At 41.3% G+C, this 18,597-nt stretch overlaps 2 protein-coding genes across 2 annotated transcripts in view; one reads left to right on the top strand and one right to left on the bottom strand.

Annotated features, from left to right (window-relative positions):
* Positions 1-1,367: 1,367 nt before the first annotated feature.
* Positions 1,368-9,200, bottom strand: LOC102542906 (S-methylmethionine--homocysteine S-methyltransferase BHMT2). The gene is given in 7 exon segments (XM_031674704.2): positions 1,368-1,575; positions 4,713-4,941; positions 5,199-5,261; positions 5,264-5,380; positions 5,631-5,780; positions 7,945-8,137; positions 9,109-9,200. Coding segments are annotated over 7 exon segments (912 nt in total). The 5' UTR covers positions 9,187-9,200; the 3' UTR covers positions 1,368-1,493.
* A 5,854-nt stretch (positions 9,201-15,054) lies between these two features.
* DMGDH (dimethylglycine dehydrogenase) overlaps positions 15,055-18,597 on the top strand; it is a 56,880-nt gene continuing 53,337 nt past the window's right edge. Inside the window, exons 1-3 of the mRNA XM_006197600.4 lie at positions 15,055-15,155; positions 16,044-16,218; positions 18,204-18,302. Of these exons, the coding sequence (XP_006197662.2) occupies positions 15,055-15,155; positions 16,044-16,218; positions 18,204-18,302 (375 nt within the window). The remainder of the gene's footprint in view (positions 15,156-16,043; positions 16,219-18,203; positions 18,303-18,597) is intronic.

Consider the following 18,597-nt stretch of genomic DNA (forward strand, 5'->3'; position numbering starts at 1 on the left):
ATACAATTTTGTCTTCACTTTTCCAATATTTTTAATGGTAATGTGTTGTCTAGTATTGTCAGACCATGGTAACAAGAGTAGGGTATTAAGTATACTTTCTTTACTGTATTTGGGGGCACAATTATTAAATTGGAGTTAGAACCACATGATTGAAATACTTTTCTTAAATATGTTTTTATTATTACCTAAGCTGTGATCCCATTACTATATAAATTTTGAATCTCCCAGTGTAGGAAATCTGTTTTTTAAAGACTTTATTGGTTACCTCTTTGTCCCTGGGAAGTTTTACCAACTTCTATCTCATCAACATTCTGCTCCAAGTTGAGTGTACTACACTCAAAATGAAAACTATGTGTTTCATAAATCAAGGATGGCTTTTGTCATATATATATATATATATATATGTTTATATATATAAATATATAATAGAGAGGGGAGAAAGAGAGGGAGAGAGGGGAAAGAGAAAGAGAAGAAAGAGCCTGGAATATGATAAGTAATACACGTTTGTTATTATTCCAAAGAATGGTCAAAAATTTTCAAATACTCAAACACTATAAAAGGTAAATTATTTTTAATTTTATTAATTGTTGCAAATTGATAACAGTATTTTTGAAAAAACAGGGAGAAATCAGCACATAGCAAATAGCTCAATGTAAATCAAGAAAATGTTAGACCAAGATAGATTTGAACTCTAAGTTTAAAAACGTTCTCCTAAAACTGTTTATCTATTTTTATTTATTTTAAACAATGAACAGTAAGTATTTTATGGAGTATCTATTAGTATGCTTGGCACAATGCTAAACACTTTAAAGAAAAATATATGAAGCATATTGCATGATTCTTGTCCTTAAGTAGTTTGTAATCTAGCTATTTGTGATTATAGAGACACATTAAAAAAATTCTAGGACTTAACATCTTTAAGTAAAACTGTTTTTTGAAAGCAATCACTTTGGATGGTTATATGATTACTTCAATAATCCTGCCATTGCTCAGAATATTTTTTGCTTCTTTTCATTTGGGATTGCCTTTGGAGTCATTATAGAAATCATTTAAGAAAGGCAGACTCACTGATTTAGTTTTAATTTAGAATGCCACCCCATCTTCCTCCTATGCCTAGTTTAGTCACCTGAATTAATTACTGGGTTTGGTGCTCAGTGACTTCTGGTTATTTTTAAATCTCACACTCACTCTACAAGACAAGTTTTGCTATTCATGATGACCTTCAAGGCATGCCCTGCAGCATTACTGCACAGGAAGTATCTGGAGGACCAGGAGCCTTTCTCATCATCTTTGCATCTCCTCCAGCATCCTGCTTGGCACTCAACCACAGCAGGAGTGCAGTACGCATCCTGTTTTAAATTGACAACATATTATCTGTTCAGCAGCTGGAGACATCAAGGTGGCATGAGGATAGAGGCAAGGAAGGGTTCCAAGTGGGACTTGAGGGTGATTGCTTTCCGTTCTGTTATTTCAGTGTTTTCTTTCACTATTCCTTAGACGTCTGGCTTTAACAGTGAAGGACAGAAAGGTCTGCCTGAAGCTGGCAGCAGATTCTCCCAATACTCTCTTCTAGCCCTGCGTTTTAAAAAATACATAGTTGATTAATGGAAAGATTCATACCTATTTTATAAGCCCAATATGTTATATACATATTTGCTAAATACACATAATTTTAGTGGATGATCAGGCTCAAGTTGAATTTAAGTCTCAACATACAGACAAAAAATATGCCCATATCCATTAATGCCAGGAGTCTACATTTCTGTCCTCAATAATAGTCACTGGGTTTCACACTGCCTTTCAGAAAAAGGCAATGTGTTTGAATTTACATGGTTCTGTGAATTACATTCATTCTGAAATTTCTATAGCGGGGTCCTTCTAGGTCTACTTAATAACATAATGGCAAGTATATGAAGCCAGTTTTTAATGTACTGAGAAAGTAAAATTCTTCAAAAAGTAACTAAGGACAGAATACAAATTACTTTGTCAGTATTCATTCCTTGTTTTTAGACAAAGAAGAGTACAAAGTTTCCTGGTCACAGACCTCTATGTTAAATATATATATATTTATATATATATATATGTGTGTGTGTGTGTGTGTGTGTGTGTTTTACAGTTTTTTCCACTTTACTTAATGAAATAATGAATAAATCAATATTTTTGGATGATGAAAATGTCAGAAATCTAGGGTGTCTACAGGTTTCTGTGTAATCACAAATTTTTGCGAACATCAGTATGTTTGGGAGTTTAGGGTGTAAGAAATTTCTGGCTTTATTCTACAGAATAATGTTTCATCTTTAATTGTTTATGAGTTTTAAGGATCCCTAGACAATGCTTATTAAAATAAGCCATTTCTCACTTATATGAACTATTTTAATCATCACCAAAGTATGATTTCCTCACCTTTTAATTATATTTCTATTTAGTACTTTTTTTTCTAAGCCTGAGACCTATAAAAAACATCTTGAATAAATATCCCTATCTCCCAGAAGAAGTGTTTGCCTAAATGATTTCTTGCCTACTTTTACAATCCAAATTAATTTACATTAGGAAAGTTGTTCCAGTGCAAAAATAAAGACTGTTCTAAGTCCCACTGAAATAAAGTACAAAATGGATTGAAGACATAGCAGCACTAATTCAAGAAGATAGCCGAGATTGTGGCTGGTTTCTAGAAGATGGAAAAGGTGTGGCATTGTATTGACAGATGAGAAAGAAAGAGATAGAGAAATTCAAGGGGACCCCAGAAAAATGTCTTCCATAAATAAAGTGATTGATTATAACAAATAGCATAATTTAGATATTGGAAGATCTTCGAGAAGGTGAAGGCCTTTTATTCTTCTTTCAACAATAAAAAAGAAAGTTAATTAGAAATTCCTAGAAAACCAAATGCTGTACAAAGAAAGACACAGTCCAAGGAGGAAACAAATTAATATATGGCCTGAATTTGGACTACGGATGAAATGTAAGAAAAGAGAACCAATTTGACCTTGATGCTTGGAACATTCTCCTACAAGGGCTCAAGTTTTGTAAAAATAGGTTTATTTCTCTTTCTCCTTAGTTTCATGCTTACCGCTTGGTTCTGCAGTGAATGATGTTTAGAAAATCATGACCAGGATATTAGATTGAAAATTTTACTGGAGGCACCAAGATATGGTAGATATCAGATATTAAAGCAAGACAGAAACTCTGCAGAAATTCCAAAGTAGGTAGCTAAGAACCAGACAGATGACTCACCTGACTCTACACTGGAAAATCTAGATCCCAGAGACCAGCAGGTTGGCTGGTGAGTGAAGAGGATGTGGTTAAATTGAGATCAGACCACACTCTCCAAGTTTGTCTCAATAGAAGAAGGATGAAAAGTCTTCTAGGCAGTTTAAGCCTTCTTGGAGAGGCAGGGCCAGCCTAGGGGTATTTAAAATCAAACCCAAAAGAGTCACCAGGAAGGAAAATGAGACTCCCAAAATAGGATGGGAGCATATTTGTAGTGGCCTGCTGATAAAAATCAGGATCTGAGGGTGAAGCAGAGAAAAAGTTTTCAGAGAAAAATGCAATGCCTGTGACATGAGAAATATACACAGAAGTTTCCAGGGGGAAGCGTCTAAAGAACCATAAACGCACTCATGAAGATCTGCCAGGCCCAGAGAACGTGGCCTTCCTTTTAGGCTGCTGGTCTTTGAATCTGAAGAGGTCAGAAACCATGATGAACAAGATGAGAAGGGAAGGTTGGAAGCATAAGACAGAGAGGGAGAAGGCTCAGACTGGCCTTCCCTGGTTTCCTGCATATTAAAAGCTTCTGCTGGAAAAGAGGAGAAGTTTTAAGTTTGAAACTTGTTCCAGGTTTTAAGTTTGAAACTTGTTCCAGTAAACTAAATGCTTAATTACTGTGTTAACACTGTGTTTGCTAAGTCAAATGGTCATGGGCTTTCTATCGCCTAAGAGTATTCAAAGAAGTTCTGGGGCATGCCAGTGTTTTCAAACAGGAACACAGGAAAAGAGTTCACCCATGGAGCAGGTTTAAAGAGACAAAAGGAAACAAAAATAAAGTTGTATTCTGATTATATTTTATAAGCCCTCCTTTTTTAACATGACAATTATAATAATTCTGTAAATGTTATTTACTAGCTTTATATCTTTATAATAAATCTACAGACAAAGCTTGGAAAACTTAATTATAATTACAAAGCAGAACACAATGGTTATAAACCTTGATGATTTGAAAGAAATGGTATACCTTCAAGAAGCCATGAGGTAGATGAGGGAGGAAAGGTAGAGGGAAGCAGAGTCAATTCTTATTTTACAGAGAGTGGAATCAAGAGATACTGCCTCATATTGATGAATTTAAAAATAACTGGTTAAATATGAAATTCAAACTTATAAAGATAACCAACAGAACAAGCAAAAATGTAATAAGTCAGAATTGGGGGAAGTGAACAGGGAAAGGGAAGATTATGTGATTTAAATTTCTTAACTTTCATAAAGAGTAATTACCACTTAAAATTGATAAAACAAAAATAAACAAATAAGACTTCAAAACAAATGGCAAACAGGTGACCCTTAGAAGTAGGACTGGTGTCAGGAACAGGATGGCTTCTATTGTCATTTTACACACTTCTGTGCTTTGAATTTTTATCACCATGTGCATGAATAATTATTTACAACAATAAATAAAAGAGATGAGAGGAAAATAGTAATGTTAATTTAAAAATTCCTACCTGGCTCTAATTCAAGGTTTGATGTGCATACTGAGACCACTTCCCCAGCTGCCATGTTTTTCTGAAGCTGGTGGCAAAAATCCCCTTTCCGGGGCCAGCTCCTCTGCCATCGCCCTGATGTGGTAGGGCTCAAATCCGCAGCACCCGCCTATGTACCTGACCCCCAGGTTGCAGGCCTCTCTGGCATATTTTTGAATATCCCATCTGGTTGCAACTCTGGGCTCCAGTCCTGTAATACAGTAGTTAGAGCACTCCTGTTACCATCTTGGTTTTCAAAGGATCGATGTTCTGATGGGTGTTATTTTTTCAATTAAAAAACTATTCATTTTAGAGGGTGGGTTCTTCAGATAGCTCACTTTTGGTTAACATTCAGTGTCTTTGTCTTAGGTAGCCTCGTATTTTAGGTCTGTCTTGTCGTTCATTATAGCCATGTCCATTTTGTCACAACAAGAAATCACAAGGACTCTAACGTGCACCTGAGCTTACCAAAGGGCTATTCTGGGAGATCCATAAACCTTCCTTGGCTGCAGTCAGGCGTGTGAAACCCCAGGGCTGCACCATCAGGTGCGCTTTCAACCCTGCAGCCTGCAGGCCTTCCTTCATGAGCCTCATGGTCTTCAGGCTGGTCCTGGGCCCAAATCTACAATTCATGCCAAGGATCGAAACCCCTAGTCCAAGAAGTAAATCTATTTACTTGTTTCACAATTGATTCACTTGTTTTTTTAAAATTTCTTTTCTAATAGTTGGAAGGTGCTTAGAGATTAGCTACCCTCTTCCACTTCCCAATGTTACAGATAAAGAGACCGATTCCAGTTAATGCTTTTATTTCCAAACTGCTCTCATGATATTAAAAAACGCTGTTAAATTTCATACATAGACAATAACTGAACTGCTTCTCACATCATGGGTCCAAATTACCTGCCTTCACCGGTTCCACAGCACACTGTCCAGGTGTTACACCCTGTGAATCTCCCTTTGGGCCTATGCACATGGTGGCTGCCACGGGTTTTCTGGATTCTTTTAAGACTTCCACAGCCCACACAGCTTCTTCAGCGTGTTCAAAATATTAAGAGAAATTTTATTTTTTTTCTATTGGTCCAAACATAAAGCTGATTTTGGAAGGTAGAATGCAAATTTTGCATGTATGTGATAAATCGTACTAAGGAACATGTCTCTATCAGACGGACTGAAGAATACGTTTCTAAGTCAATCTTTTAATTCTTCTACCAATAATATATATTTTTTCATTCAGAGCTCAGACTAAAAAGGCTTTAATGTAACTGAGTATTTAAAAATTGTAGTTTTGAAGGAACAGGAGTTTTACTAATAAATTTTGAACTCCTTCTTTATGAAACTGGGGCAATCTCTGCAGGATGATAAATAGTTTATCATGCTTTACACTTCTAAGTGCTTTTATATTCGCTTCTAGTTGGATATTCATAAGTGGTCCAGAAAGTAGGAAGGAAAATTTGATTATTTCCGCAGATGAAAACCGTGGGGCACAGGAAGGGGAGCGATAGGTACCGGGCATCTCTGTGGATGGTGGACAGGCCTCTGTGTCTGGTAAGCCCAGGCCATCTGCAGGGGTAAGCTTCCCAGCGGCTCCCTTAAGCACCACAACTGAAAAGCTGACCTTAATTTAAGTGGAGAAAAGCCAACAGACATTTTCCCATTTCTTCCTTCTTGACTTAGAAACAGATTCTGCAGAAGCAGTGTGTGAGGACTGGCGGAGAAAATCAAAAGAGAGGTTCTTAAAAAACAAACTTCTGTTCTCATCCATCTGGAGATCACATAGGCTGGCGTTTGTGCTTGTTCCTGCAGATGATTTTTCCCTGGTGGGTTAGCCAGGCTGGGGTGGCCCTGAGCCTTGGGAAGGTTGACGAAGCAAGGTTTTCAGTGGGTTCAATGAAGTGATTGGGGAGCTAGCAGTCGGGAGGTTATTGTCCTTTTTGGGGGCAAAGACCTGGGTTGAGGGCTTGATTCCAGAAGGTAGCAACTGTGATGGGAAATAGGGAATGAGGGCTTTTTAAATTCTGGACATGGAAGGAAGAGAATATTCTTTTTTTCTTCTTTTTTTTAGTCAAAGTGTAGTTAATTTACAATATTGTATTAGTTTCTGGTGTATAGCATAGTGATTCAATTATACATGTATATACATAAGTTTGTTTTCTATGTGAGTTTGTTTCTGTTTTGTAAATAAGTTCACTTATGTCATTTTTTTGAAGATTCCACGTATAAATGATATCATGTGGTATTTGTCTTTCTCTGTCTAACTTACTTCACTTGATATGATAATCTCCATGTCCATCCATGTTGCTGTAAGTGGCATTATCTCATTCTTTTTTATGGCTGAGAAGTATTCCATTGTATAAATATACCATATCTTTATTCATTCATCTGTCAATAGACATTTAGTTTCCTTTCATGTCTTAGCTTTGTAAATAGTGCTGCTATGAGCATGGGGTGCAATTATCTTGTCAAATTAGAGTTTCCTCCAGATATATCCCCAGGAGTGGGATTGCTAGATCGTAATGTAAGTCCATTTATAGTTTTTAAACAAATCTCCATGCTGTTTTCCACAGTGGCTGCACCAATTTACATTCCTACCAACAGTGTAGGAGGGTTCCCTTTTCTCCATACCCAGGAAGAGAATATTCTGGGCCTTCATGTCCAGTCAGTGACAATACTTATGGATTCTAACTTCACAATACCACTCACTCACATGTTACAGCTTTAGTGAAACAGAGAGATGGGAGTGAGCAAGGTGTGGGCGAAGGCGGGCAAGGAAACTGCCCCCTGGCCCTGAACGCTATCATCGGTGAGGCCTGGATGAGCCCAAGCAGCTGCCTGCCCTCCGGGCTTTGCTCCCTCACAGCCTCTCACCACACAGCTCCTTCCAGCCCTGCCCACCCACAGGACAGGATGCTCCCTGAATCGCTGTCCCCTTCCTCTCACGCCATGTTGTAGGACCCGCAGGAATCAGCTGCTGCAGCCACCCAGAGGGAAACCAACGGCTGCAGCGAGGCCCTTCTCAGCCTGTCCTTTGGCTTCGCTGAGAAGCTGGCCTTCAAGCAAGAAGATGCTGCCTTGACCACAGTGCATTCACACAAGCCTTCGACCGTCTACACAGAGGAAGCAAGGGCACGCGACAGTCCAAAACCCTCACGAAAGTTGAAGGCTACGCAGTTTTGCCAAAATACAGTGATCCTTTCGTGTGACTCTAGGCTTACCTCTGTGATCAAGAAAGCCACGTTTTTCCTGGCAAAAATCTCTAGCTGGAGTCAAAAAGTTTTAATCCTTGCTTCATCCTTGGAGTGTTTGTACAATGATGTCTGGCAGACCCCCCCCTCCCCCGCTATCAAAGCATCACCTTTGCCGGCTACTTCTCTGGCAAGGTCACAGGCAGCGAAGTTGACAGCTTCCCACTGAGGCTGGACAGCAAGAGCTCCAATGGTGAGCCTGGCATTTTAAAGGTGAACTTTAATAGATAACAGAGGGGGTAATGAGCAAGCAGGATGAGTACAAGTCACTGGTTTAAACTGCAATTCGAGAAGACCAGCAGAGTTGGGTACCGTGTCCTCTACCACCAGGGAGCTTGCATTTCCGTTATTGTGCTGACCACACTGGACATTAGTAAATGCTCATTTGTTCGTCTCCCACCCTTTACCTGTGAGCCACTTCAGAACAGGGTCTATGCCTTTGGATCATCTTTGTATCTGCCACAGAGCACGGACTTAGCAGGTATTCATTAAACGTTGGTTGGTTGAATGAATAAATGGACATTAATATTTACAAGTAATAACACTCTACACTTGCAGAGTATCTTACAATACTTCCATATCCTTCACCTTATCCGCTTTCCTCAACAACTCTATGCATATAAGCATAGGTTATCTCCATTTTGCAGAGAAAATCCCTGCTTCATGCAGTTAAGTGTCTTGCACAAAGTTACATAGCAGGTAGGTGGCAAAGTTGGGTATTAAACCCCATTCTCCTTCCTAGGCCAGTGCTGGGTTCCCTAGGCCCACCCTGTCTCCAGATGGAGAAGTCAGAAGAGAAGAAAGTGAAATGAGAAAGTAAAAAGAGCCTCTATAAAGTGTTCTTTCTCTATAAGAAAATAGCACAGAAGGACGGCCATGCCCTTCCAATGGCCTCTTTTCTCCCAATTCTATCCTCTCTCCCTCCCCTAGATAAAGAGACAGAAAAAGCTCGTTTATTTAGCACGTGTATGTTTACATAATGATGAATTACTTAATAAACATTTTATGTGGCGGAGTCTGTAATGAAGTGTAGTAACACATCGGGTCAGTTCCATGGATGCCCCAAAAGAGGTGGTTTTATTGTAGACGAGCCCTGGCTCCCTCCCCCACCACCCACCTTCCACATTACAGTTTACCTGACGGTCCATATTTTCTTCACTGGCAGAAAAGGTGAAAGTCTGCATAACATTTGATCCCACTCTCAAGAGTTCCATGTGAAGGTGACCGACTACGAAGGAGTTGTTTTTTTCACTGAAATTAAAAAAATGAAAAGTCACAGAAGCTATCATTTTCAGCAGCAGCTTACCCACCCACATCTCTTTCAATCATACACAACTCCAAACCTAATACTTGTAAAGAAATTCCGATTCAGGTCAGTAAAATTCAGGGACAGGACAAGGCAGAGACCCCATGAAGTGGGGGCTGTTTAGAGTAGCCTCGTATTGACCTGCTGATGGGCTGCGTCGCCTGGTGTGGTCACGTGCAGGTATTAAGGCCTGGGTGGCCAGCTGTCCCTTGGGTCTCTTGGTCTAGAGAGGGTTTATTCATTTGCCAGTGTCACGAAGGATGTAGCTGGTCTACTTACAGTCGGCACTGGGGAGCCCCCCAAGAAGCACGAGGGCGTTCTCACAGTGGGCAGACCGTATGTGGGTGGCGCCCCATCTAATGGATTTAACGGCAAGCAGCTGGGTAGACGCAGTCAGGGAGCTTTCCTTGGCCCATCATAAAACCCGTCCTCTCTCTCTTCATCTCCCCGCGCCCCCACCTCAATCTTTATCCTTGCTATTTCAACTTTCTTCCTGGTTTAGCAAAAAAGATCTTCTAAAATTAAGAACACGTTCTTCTTGGGCCAGATGAAAACTTCCTGCTAGGTACTAGAGAGACAGAACTTTGCCCTACCATCTAACTGGGTGTCTGATGAAACAATAACCAGGGCCATCGGGTACTCATGATATGCGGGGCATTTCACGTGGGTTAACTTGCGAGTCCTCACAACCAGCTCCTGTCATGCGCCCATGTGACAGATGAAGAAACTGATTCTCAGAGTTCAAATGACTTGCTCACGGCCACTCAGCTGATCAGAAGGACCAAGACATGACCCCACGTTTGTCTGATACACTGTGCATCTATGAATAAAATCAGAGCAAATCAGAAGTTCCATTCCCAGCTTGTATCCTGTTTCACCCCTTTCTTCTTTGGCCTTATTTTCCACTCTTAATTTAGGAGAACAAATACAAAAAAGAGCAAAAAGAGAATTTAAGTTCTAATTTGATGTTACTAACCAATCCAATTACAGTTTCTACCTCTAACTCTTTTTTTTCAGCCAGGAGGATGAGATAAAACTGTGTTTATTTCTTTGCTCCTTCCGTTCCCCCAACAGAACCTTGCTGTCTACTGTCTATGCTAAGCTAGTGATTACCACCATTAATCATCCCTACCAAACATACTGTTTTAATATTGTATGCAAATTAGCAAGAAAGGTGCATCTGAAGCAGTAACAATTTTGCTATGTTAAGGAAACTCTTTAGTATACAAGAGGGACATATTCATGGAACAAATATTAAGATGTACATTTTAGTACCCCCTATATGTGAATATGCAAGTGTGTGTGTGTGTGTGTGTGTGTGTGTGTGTATGTATGTGTAAGGGGGAGGAAGGATGGGGAGAGAGAGAGGTCATTTTCTTCTATTTGGTTTGACACATGTACTGTCACTGTCTTGACATCTTGGACATTTTGGCAAATGAAACAGTCCTTAGAAAACACTCGCTATTCCTTACTTTCAGTCAGATTTAAGCAAAATGTCACCCAGATAAACCCTCTGTGGCAATGCTGGCACCAACCTGCATTAGGGCACTCTGCTACTGCTTCTGGAGTCCAGAGCCCAGCCTTCACATAGCCCCTCTTCTCCAGACTGAAGAGAAAGCTGCCATCTCCAACCACAACCTCTCCACTATCCCGATGTTCCAAAATACCTGGAAGAAGAGAAGAAAAATCACCTAAGACCCTTCTTTTTTCTCTAAAAGCAGTTTCTAAATTTAGGAAAGGTGGTACAGTCCTCTTGCAGCCCCCACTCTGTTAAAATCATCAGTGCCTAATTGTGTTTCAGAAAGACTGAGTAGACTCTATGTCTTGGACAATCCAGGTCCTTAGTTTGTGCAAAATTCTGTGACTATTTTTGCTCAAATGCCATTTAACCCAAGTCAGATATAGTGAAAGTACTGATCTCATGATCGTTATTTTGGTTGTTCAACATGTTTGCGGCAATAAGTAAAAAAGCAGACTTCAGATCTTTTAAGTCCCTCATCTAGTCTCTTTCTATTTTACTACCTTTCTAGAGAGTCAGCCCACCCGTAGCCTGAATAAAAGGTTGCATCCAGAGCAGTTTTCCAAGACTTCCGGTTTTCACTGTCAACAAAGTGCTTCCCCAGACGCCTGCACAGCTCGCCCTCTCACTTCCTTCAGGTCTTCGCTTAAGGGTCATTTTTTTCAGAAAGGCCTTCCCTGTGATTGATTAAAACAGCAAACACCCCTCCACACCCCTCCCTGGGGATCCCTGTCCTTCTGGTGTAGATGGCAAGAGTTGAGACACAACCTTTTATTGAAAATACAGGACAGTTCATCTCAGCCCTGCCTACAGCAGCACCCACAGACCAGAGCATGAATGGGGGAGGAAAGGCTCCAACTGCCCCTTCTAACCAGTCACATCTGCCACCCAGGAAGGTACATTAGAAGCAGCTGGACTGAGACTGAGCACAGGCCACCATCCCAGCACATCTCTGTTCTCCTGTGGAGAGCAGTATGTTAGTACTGTGTTAGCCATAAACACTCTTCTGACAGAGAGAGCTCCTGACTCTGTTTCTTTTTCTATACTTTATATCTAAAGATGAATTTCAGCTGAATATAGAAGAAATGTTAATATATTCTGTGATTCTCACCTCTCTCTCTAGTCCTTACATAAAATGAAATCTGTTCTTTTTGTTTTGTGCTTTTGAAACAAAAAAAAAAAGACTTAAAACTTCAACTTTGCATTGAGACCTTCCCACATGCCAGGTCTAGTTCTAGGCAAGAGGGATAAATGCTGGAATAAGACCTGGTCCCTGCCCTCAAGAAGCTCCAAGCCTGGCTACCCTGGGGAAGGCCATCAGAGCAACAGGTCATCACGGCCCAGCATGATAAATAAAGGCTGCAGAGGGACATGGGGAGAGAGAATCAGAGGTGTAGTCCTCTGCATAAAATCTTGTCTTGAAAAATCTAACCCATTTCAATGAAGCTAACCATGTTAAGAATCAAATTTAATCTTACACATCAAACAAAACACTGGTCCACAATTTGGGTGTTATGGGTTAGTTTCTCACCTCCCACATCCCATTTGTCATAGGGTTACACCACATGTATCCATTTAACACATCTCATATATGTCCCCCCATCCTTACTGCCCCCTGGACGATTGAAATGTTCTCTAGTTCACTCCAGCTTACTCTAAACTATCTTCCATTGCTGCCAGAGCAACGCCTTGCCTGCCCTTCTCCTATCTGTGATGACATCCTCCTTTGTATCCTGCTTACCTTCATACAACCTCTGTTCCTGCATCCATCACCTGTACCGCAGCACCTGGTTACTTACCTGCTGCCTCCGTTTGGCTGTGAGATGCTTGAGGCTCAGGTGACATCTTATCTCTGTCCCTACCACCTCATAAACACCTAACAGCGGGCTCTTCATAAACTACGCCACGAATTAGCAGACAGGACTGTTTTGAAAATGTCACATAGCTCACATATGCTACAAGTTTGGTCCTGATGAGGAGGAAAAATAATGATACTCTTTAACAGAAAATTAGCTAGGGTTTTAAGACAATTATAGTGTAAATTTTGACTGTGCCCTCATGATGCCAAGTAAAGGTAAAACATTTTGATCTGTCATCTAGATGTTTGTCTGACATTTTAAATTTTGCCAGTTTTCTAAACAGCCATTAGCATGCATGAGGTCCTGGGTTCAGTCCTCAGTACCTTCGTTAATAAAAAAAAAAAAACTAATTTCCTCCCCTCCCCCCAAAAAGTTAAAAAAATAAAATTCATAAAATACAGACAATTAAAATAAAATTATAAAATTTATAAAATAAAAATAAAAAAATATAGACAGTTCTAGAATGACAGAGGACTGTAAAATAAAAAGCACTGTAAATTATTTGCAGTATTTTCATATTTTCATTCTACCCTCTCTTTCAGTTTGGCAGTGACTCCGCCTCAGATCTGATCATGAGCTCTGAGAGGTATTTATGCCCCCTTTTTGTAGATAGCAGTATCTACACCTCTTGGATTGAAGATCTGGCTTCAGGGCACCTCTATTCATACACAGAGAAGACCAACTTTACCCTGTTGCAAGAAGCTGCCAGAGGTCCATTCTGTTTAAAATATCTCCCTATTTGTGGGAAATTGCCACCAGGACTCCTTTTTTGGGTTTAAGAAGCAATTGGAGGAGTCCTCTGTGGCAGCTAAATGAATTCTTAATATGCACCTGTTAGCTTAGAAGAGTGGTGACATTAGCTCCACCCCACTCACATTTTAACACCCAGGTACATATTAACCTGTATTTTTGCGTGATAATGTTGGTGTTGCCAAGAACAGAGGCCAGGAAGAAATAAAACAGAGACAGCATATTTTTAAAAAGCCTTAAAAAAAGAACTGGTAAAAATGAATATAATATTAGGGAAAGTTTAAAGAAATCAGCACTGTGTTCTTTTTCTTCAATGCCCATATTTTACTTTTTAAATCAGAAAACATGTCCAAAATGTGTGGGGGTTTTTTGTTTCATTGTTTTTTAAACCTATATTCCACATCTTATATAACTACTACCATTATTGTGTCCTTCCTTACAGTGTGTGGATAAATATTTTTATACAGTTGGGATCAGTCTGTGATTATGATTCGTATCTCCTTTTGTAACTTAACATTGCCAAAGCACTTTGCCTGTTGTCATATGTAGCTTTTTAATTGGTTGCCTAATAACTTATTAAGTGGATGAACTTGGATTTATTTAGGGAGCCCACGACTGTAGAGCATCTTGGTTTTTCCTAACTTTTTAGTATAAATAAAATGGTGGTGCACGTTTCCGAGTCTGTATCGCCCCTTCCTTCCCCACTCTTTCTTCTGCATTAGGAGGCACAGATGGGTTGCTTTGAGGAATTTGGAGGTGTACTAGTTCATGTCCTTCCTAATTGTTTTGTCACCCCTTCTCCCCACCACTCACACAACCAGCGTAGAAATGGGGGACGAAGCGACAGCTGGCAACTAGATAGGGAAGGGGGAGCCGAGAGACAGGGAGTACCTGATGAGATGAGGTGAAACCCTCCTCCGTGCCCTTCGCATCCCACTCTCCAACCCTGCCTGTGAGTGTCCGCTCCTGGACAGGTTTCAGGCCAGTGCAAGGTTTGGGGGCTCAGGCAACGGCCACTTCCCAAAACATGAAGGGAACCAGCTCTTGGGCCATTGAATAGATGGGCTGTGGGTGCGGGTGGGCTGATTGTAGAAGATGTGAGAGCAGCCGGAGTCTGAAGGCTAGATTTCAAATCCCCACTCCACTTGGACTATAGAACGGTGACCCTGAGCTAGTCGTCTGAGCCTCAGTTTCCTCACCTTGTAAAACGGGGATAAACGTGAAGAGATAATTTGTGTAAAGCACTCGCGCAGTGCCGGGCACCGAGTCAAGGCCCCACAAATGTTACCCAAGATTGTAATCTCATCCTAACACCTGGGCAGTACCGCCGTCCCCGCGACTCGCGATCGGGTAAACCGAGGCTCAGAGCCGTCCAGGTGCCTCGCCCAGGCTGCAGAGGCTGGCTAGAGTCAGAGTTGGAGCCCCGCGGCCAGGAGGGCTGAGTAACTCTCGGGATCTCCCAAACTCACCTTCTCAGCGCCGGGGCCTCTGAGCGGTGCCATCGCGCCAAGGCTGTGCGGGCGCGGGGTGGAGGGGAGCGCGCGGGGCCAGGAGCCCGCCCCTCGCCCGGGGGGAGGCTCGCACCGCCGCGGCCGACTGCTGCCCTCAGAGCAGGGGCCCGGCCCTCGCCCTTGGCCCGGGTCTCGCCATGTTCCGCTCAGGCGGGCAGTGGCTGCGGGGCCTCCGGCTGCCCCGCTTCCCGCCGCGGGGCACCCCCGGCCGCCCGCGCTCCGTCTGCAGCCGCGAAGGGTGAGTGAGGCCGGGTCTGCTCGGAGACCTGCGGCTGGGCGGCTGCGGGGTGCGAGAGCGGGGCCAAAGCGGTCCCCAGCTTAGGAGCGCCTCAGACCCCCAGAAATGGGCATTGGGGTTTCTTCTTGAATTACTTATGTTTTCTTTTCCATGCCCAACCGTCCAGAGTGAGAGTGTCAAAGGGTTTCCGGTGCCAAGACTCTCCTATCCCAACCCCCTTCCCCAGTCGACTGCTGGCAGTGTCTTCTGTTATCTATCCGGAGATGGTCTATGGGGAGGCAAACACAGGTGTATATACGGTCTGTGGTTTACTTATACCTTGATTTTTACAGTATGTCTTGGAGAAGCTCATGATCTAGCTAGGAAGACCCTTATACAAATAAACATATCAAGCCACCGAGCAATAATTATAATTAGAGAAGTAGGTGCACGGTGAGAGGAAGTTACACGAGGAAGAGCATCGTATTCCATCTGGCTCTCTTCAGCCTGGGACACATTGGAGGGAGGAGGTGATCCAAGATTATAGATAATGAACTTCATGATGAGTATGGTTTTTTATGATTATAAGTGCTCTTAAAGTAAACTAAGAAAAATATTCTCTAGATTATTTGAGGAAAGTCATCTGTTCACAATTATTTAGCTCTATTAGTTATTTACAATGGGTGGGGATTACGTGGAATGGGGTTCAAATGCCTCCCCCCGCAACTGGGTTGCCTAAGTTAAGTTTAGGCTCCTCAAATGATTAAATCAGTACATGGACATCTCACAGGAACTAGATGTTAAGCACTAGAGGAATAAGTAAGGAGAAGTGCACTAGTCAGGAAAACAAACAAAAAAACTGTAACTATCACAGCCTAGTAAAGCTACCATTAAAAAAATGTCTTCCAGAGAGGGAAACCCACCCTTATCTGCAGAAACACAATGGAAAGACAGAGCAGAAGCAGTGATAATTGGAGGTGGCTGTGTTGGTGTGAGTCTGGCTTATCACTTGGCCAAAGCCGGCATGAAAGATGTGGTCCTCCTGGAAAAATCGGAGCTCACTGCTGGATCTACCTGGCACGCAGTAAGAAAGACACCCCAAAACTGTTATGTGCACTGAATCATGCACTAGTGAAATTGATTTCTTTCCCTTTCATAGCTTCCACTGTGACTTCTTTAGACTGAGCCCCCTTTCCATAGTGTGTTGCCGTTGGTGTACTTCAAGGGGGGGTGTGGTGATCAACTTTTATGATATTGATAATCTTAAGAAGATAATCTTGAACATATGGCTTCTGGATTCAAATCCTAGCTCTGTCATTTTCTACTTATGTGACTTCTGGCAAGTTACTTAAGTTTCCATTTCCCAATGTGTAAAATGGGAATATTAATAGTACCCACCTTATAAGGTTGTGATGAAGATTAAATTAGTATGTGTAGAGTTACTATGGTAAGTGTTTAGTAAATGTTGGCTTTTGTATCAAAGGATAGTGGCTGTGTGATCCTGAATACAGGCCTGAGACCTTTACCTCTGTTCCGCTCACCTGGCTTTAGTGGTCCTTCTATATTTATTGATTTATGATTTTAATTTAGTGCTGATGGACAAGAGACCATGAGATATTAATAGGATGTTGGGCTAAATGTTTTGAATGAGAGTTTTATAAAAACAAACCCACGTGACCCTCTCAGATGAGAAATCATCATCTCATTCTATGAAAATAGCTTTCTAGGGTGGGGACGAAGAGGATTGTTCCAATTCTGATAGTCTGGCTTAACCTCGGTTAGTCTTGAGGATCTTGAGGAGTGGATGGTGAACAGAACCCTGGGCCCGGGCTCGTGAATATTGATTTTCTCAACTGACTCAAGATAGATGGAAGACAAAATTGGACGTTCTCTAGGAGACTCCTGAAGGTCAGGGGGTCTCTATTATTGAACTAGAAAAGTTCATATCACACTAGATACCAAGATGTAAAGAAGGATGGGATGTTTGGCTGAAAGTTAGGGAGCCCCACTCACAGTTGCATGTTATGGGGCTGTGCAATGAGAGCCAGCATTTTTCTCCAAAAAAGTAACCATGCATATGTCCACATACTTACACAAGCACTTGATGCACAGCTGAGGATTCTGGTCCATAAAGGATGACTGATGAACTTTAAGGGGAGTGTTTTTAAGTTCAGGAGAACCAATTGCCCACCAATGCCCACCACTACCACAGAGGAACCTTATAAATACTCCTAAACCAATTTTATTTTAAACAGATTGTGTTCAGATGTGCTTTCCAGGATAAATTAGCTGCAGAATGAGGGGGCCAGACACTTGACTGAGAGAACCTGCTTCATATAATTGCTTAGAATTCTTTGTCTGGATACCACATTGCATCTGCCAGAGTTGATAAAAAGGGTTTTGGCATACAAAAGCTAGATATTTTCCTGAGAGTGATTATTCAGTATTTATTCAGCAAATATTTGTGGGTTACAATCTACATGCTCATTCATCAAATGGATTATAAACTATGACAAATGTCTGTTCACCAATTCACCAGGTTCTAATTCCCAGCAATTTTCCAATTCTTGGATTTTGGAAATTTCAGGAAAGGGAACAGGAGGGCTGCTCCACTCAAGGAAATAGTGGGGACTGGGAGAAGGAAAAGTCTTTGCTTGTTCAAAGTCCTTATCCTTAGAGGAACACACATGTTTTGCTAGTTTGAGTCCACATTGTACACCATCCCTTCGTATTCTATCCAATGGCATATATTCCTAAAGTCATTTAAGTCATCCTGTTTCTTCACTTGTTGTCCCATTTCTGAATCTGCAAACATCCCTTGCCTGAATAACTTTTAGGGACTTAATGTATATTATGTTTGTTTCCTGGCTCTCACATTACTTACATGGTTCAAATGGGTTTTTAGAACTGTCACAAGCCTTATGCAATGTGTGTTCTCATCCCAAAGGACTGGTTGATGATTCTCAGTTTCTTGCCAGCAGTAAATTACTTCTTAACAGATAAACCATCAACATTTTGAGAATGTCCTCTTTTTTTTCCCCGATATTTCCTTTCCTCCCCACTTTTAAGGCAGGTTTAACAACTTACTTTCATCCTGGAATAAACTTGAAGAAAATACATTATTATAGCATCAAACTTTATGAGAAACTGGAAGAAGAAACTGGACAGGTAAAGACATTTAACTTGAAATTGTCTTTTAGGTCAGTTTCTCAAAGATATGTTAGATTTCTGAAGGATTTTGATACCATCATGTAGAGCTGTGTGCCCTGACATCAACGGCATGTGTTGTGTTTAATGTGGTGGAGATTCTGATGAGCGTTTAAGATAAGAACCTCTGGAGACTGCTTCACAATCAATTTGACTTCTTAAAGTGTTACCTATGTAATTACCTGCTTTCTTGATTTTTTTAATGAAGAAGAGAATGAAAAGCAGCTTTCAAAAATATCTTTAGTCAGCTGCTGTA

Source organism: Vicugna pacos, chromosome 3 (genome assembly GCF_048564905.1).
Source record: "Vicugna pacos chromosome 3, VicPac4, whole genome shotgun sequence".
Classification (NCBI taxonomy): Eukaryota; Metazoa; Chordata; class Mammalia; order Artiodactyla; family Camelidae; genus Vicugna; species Vicugna pacos.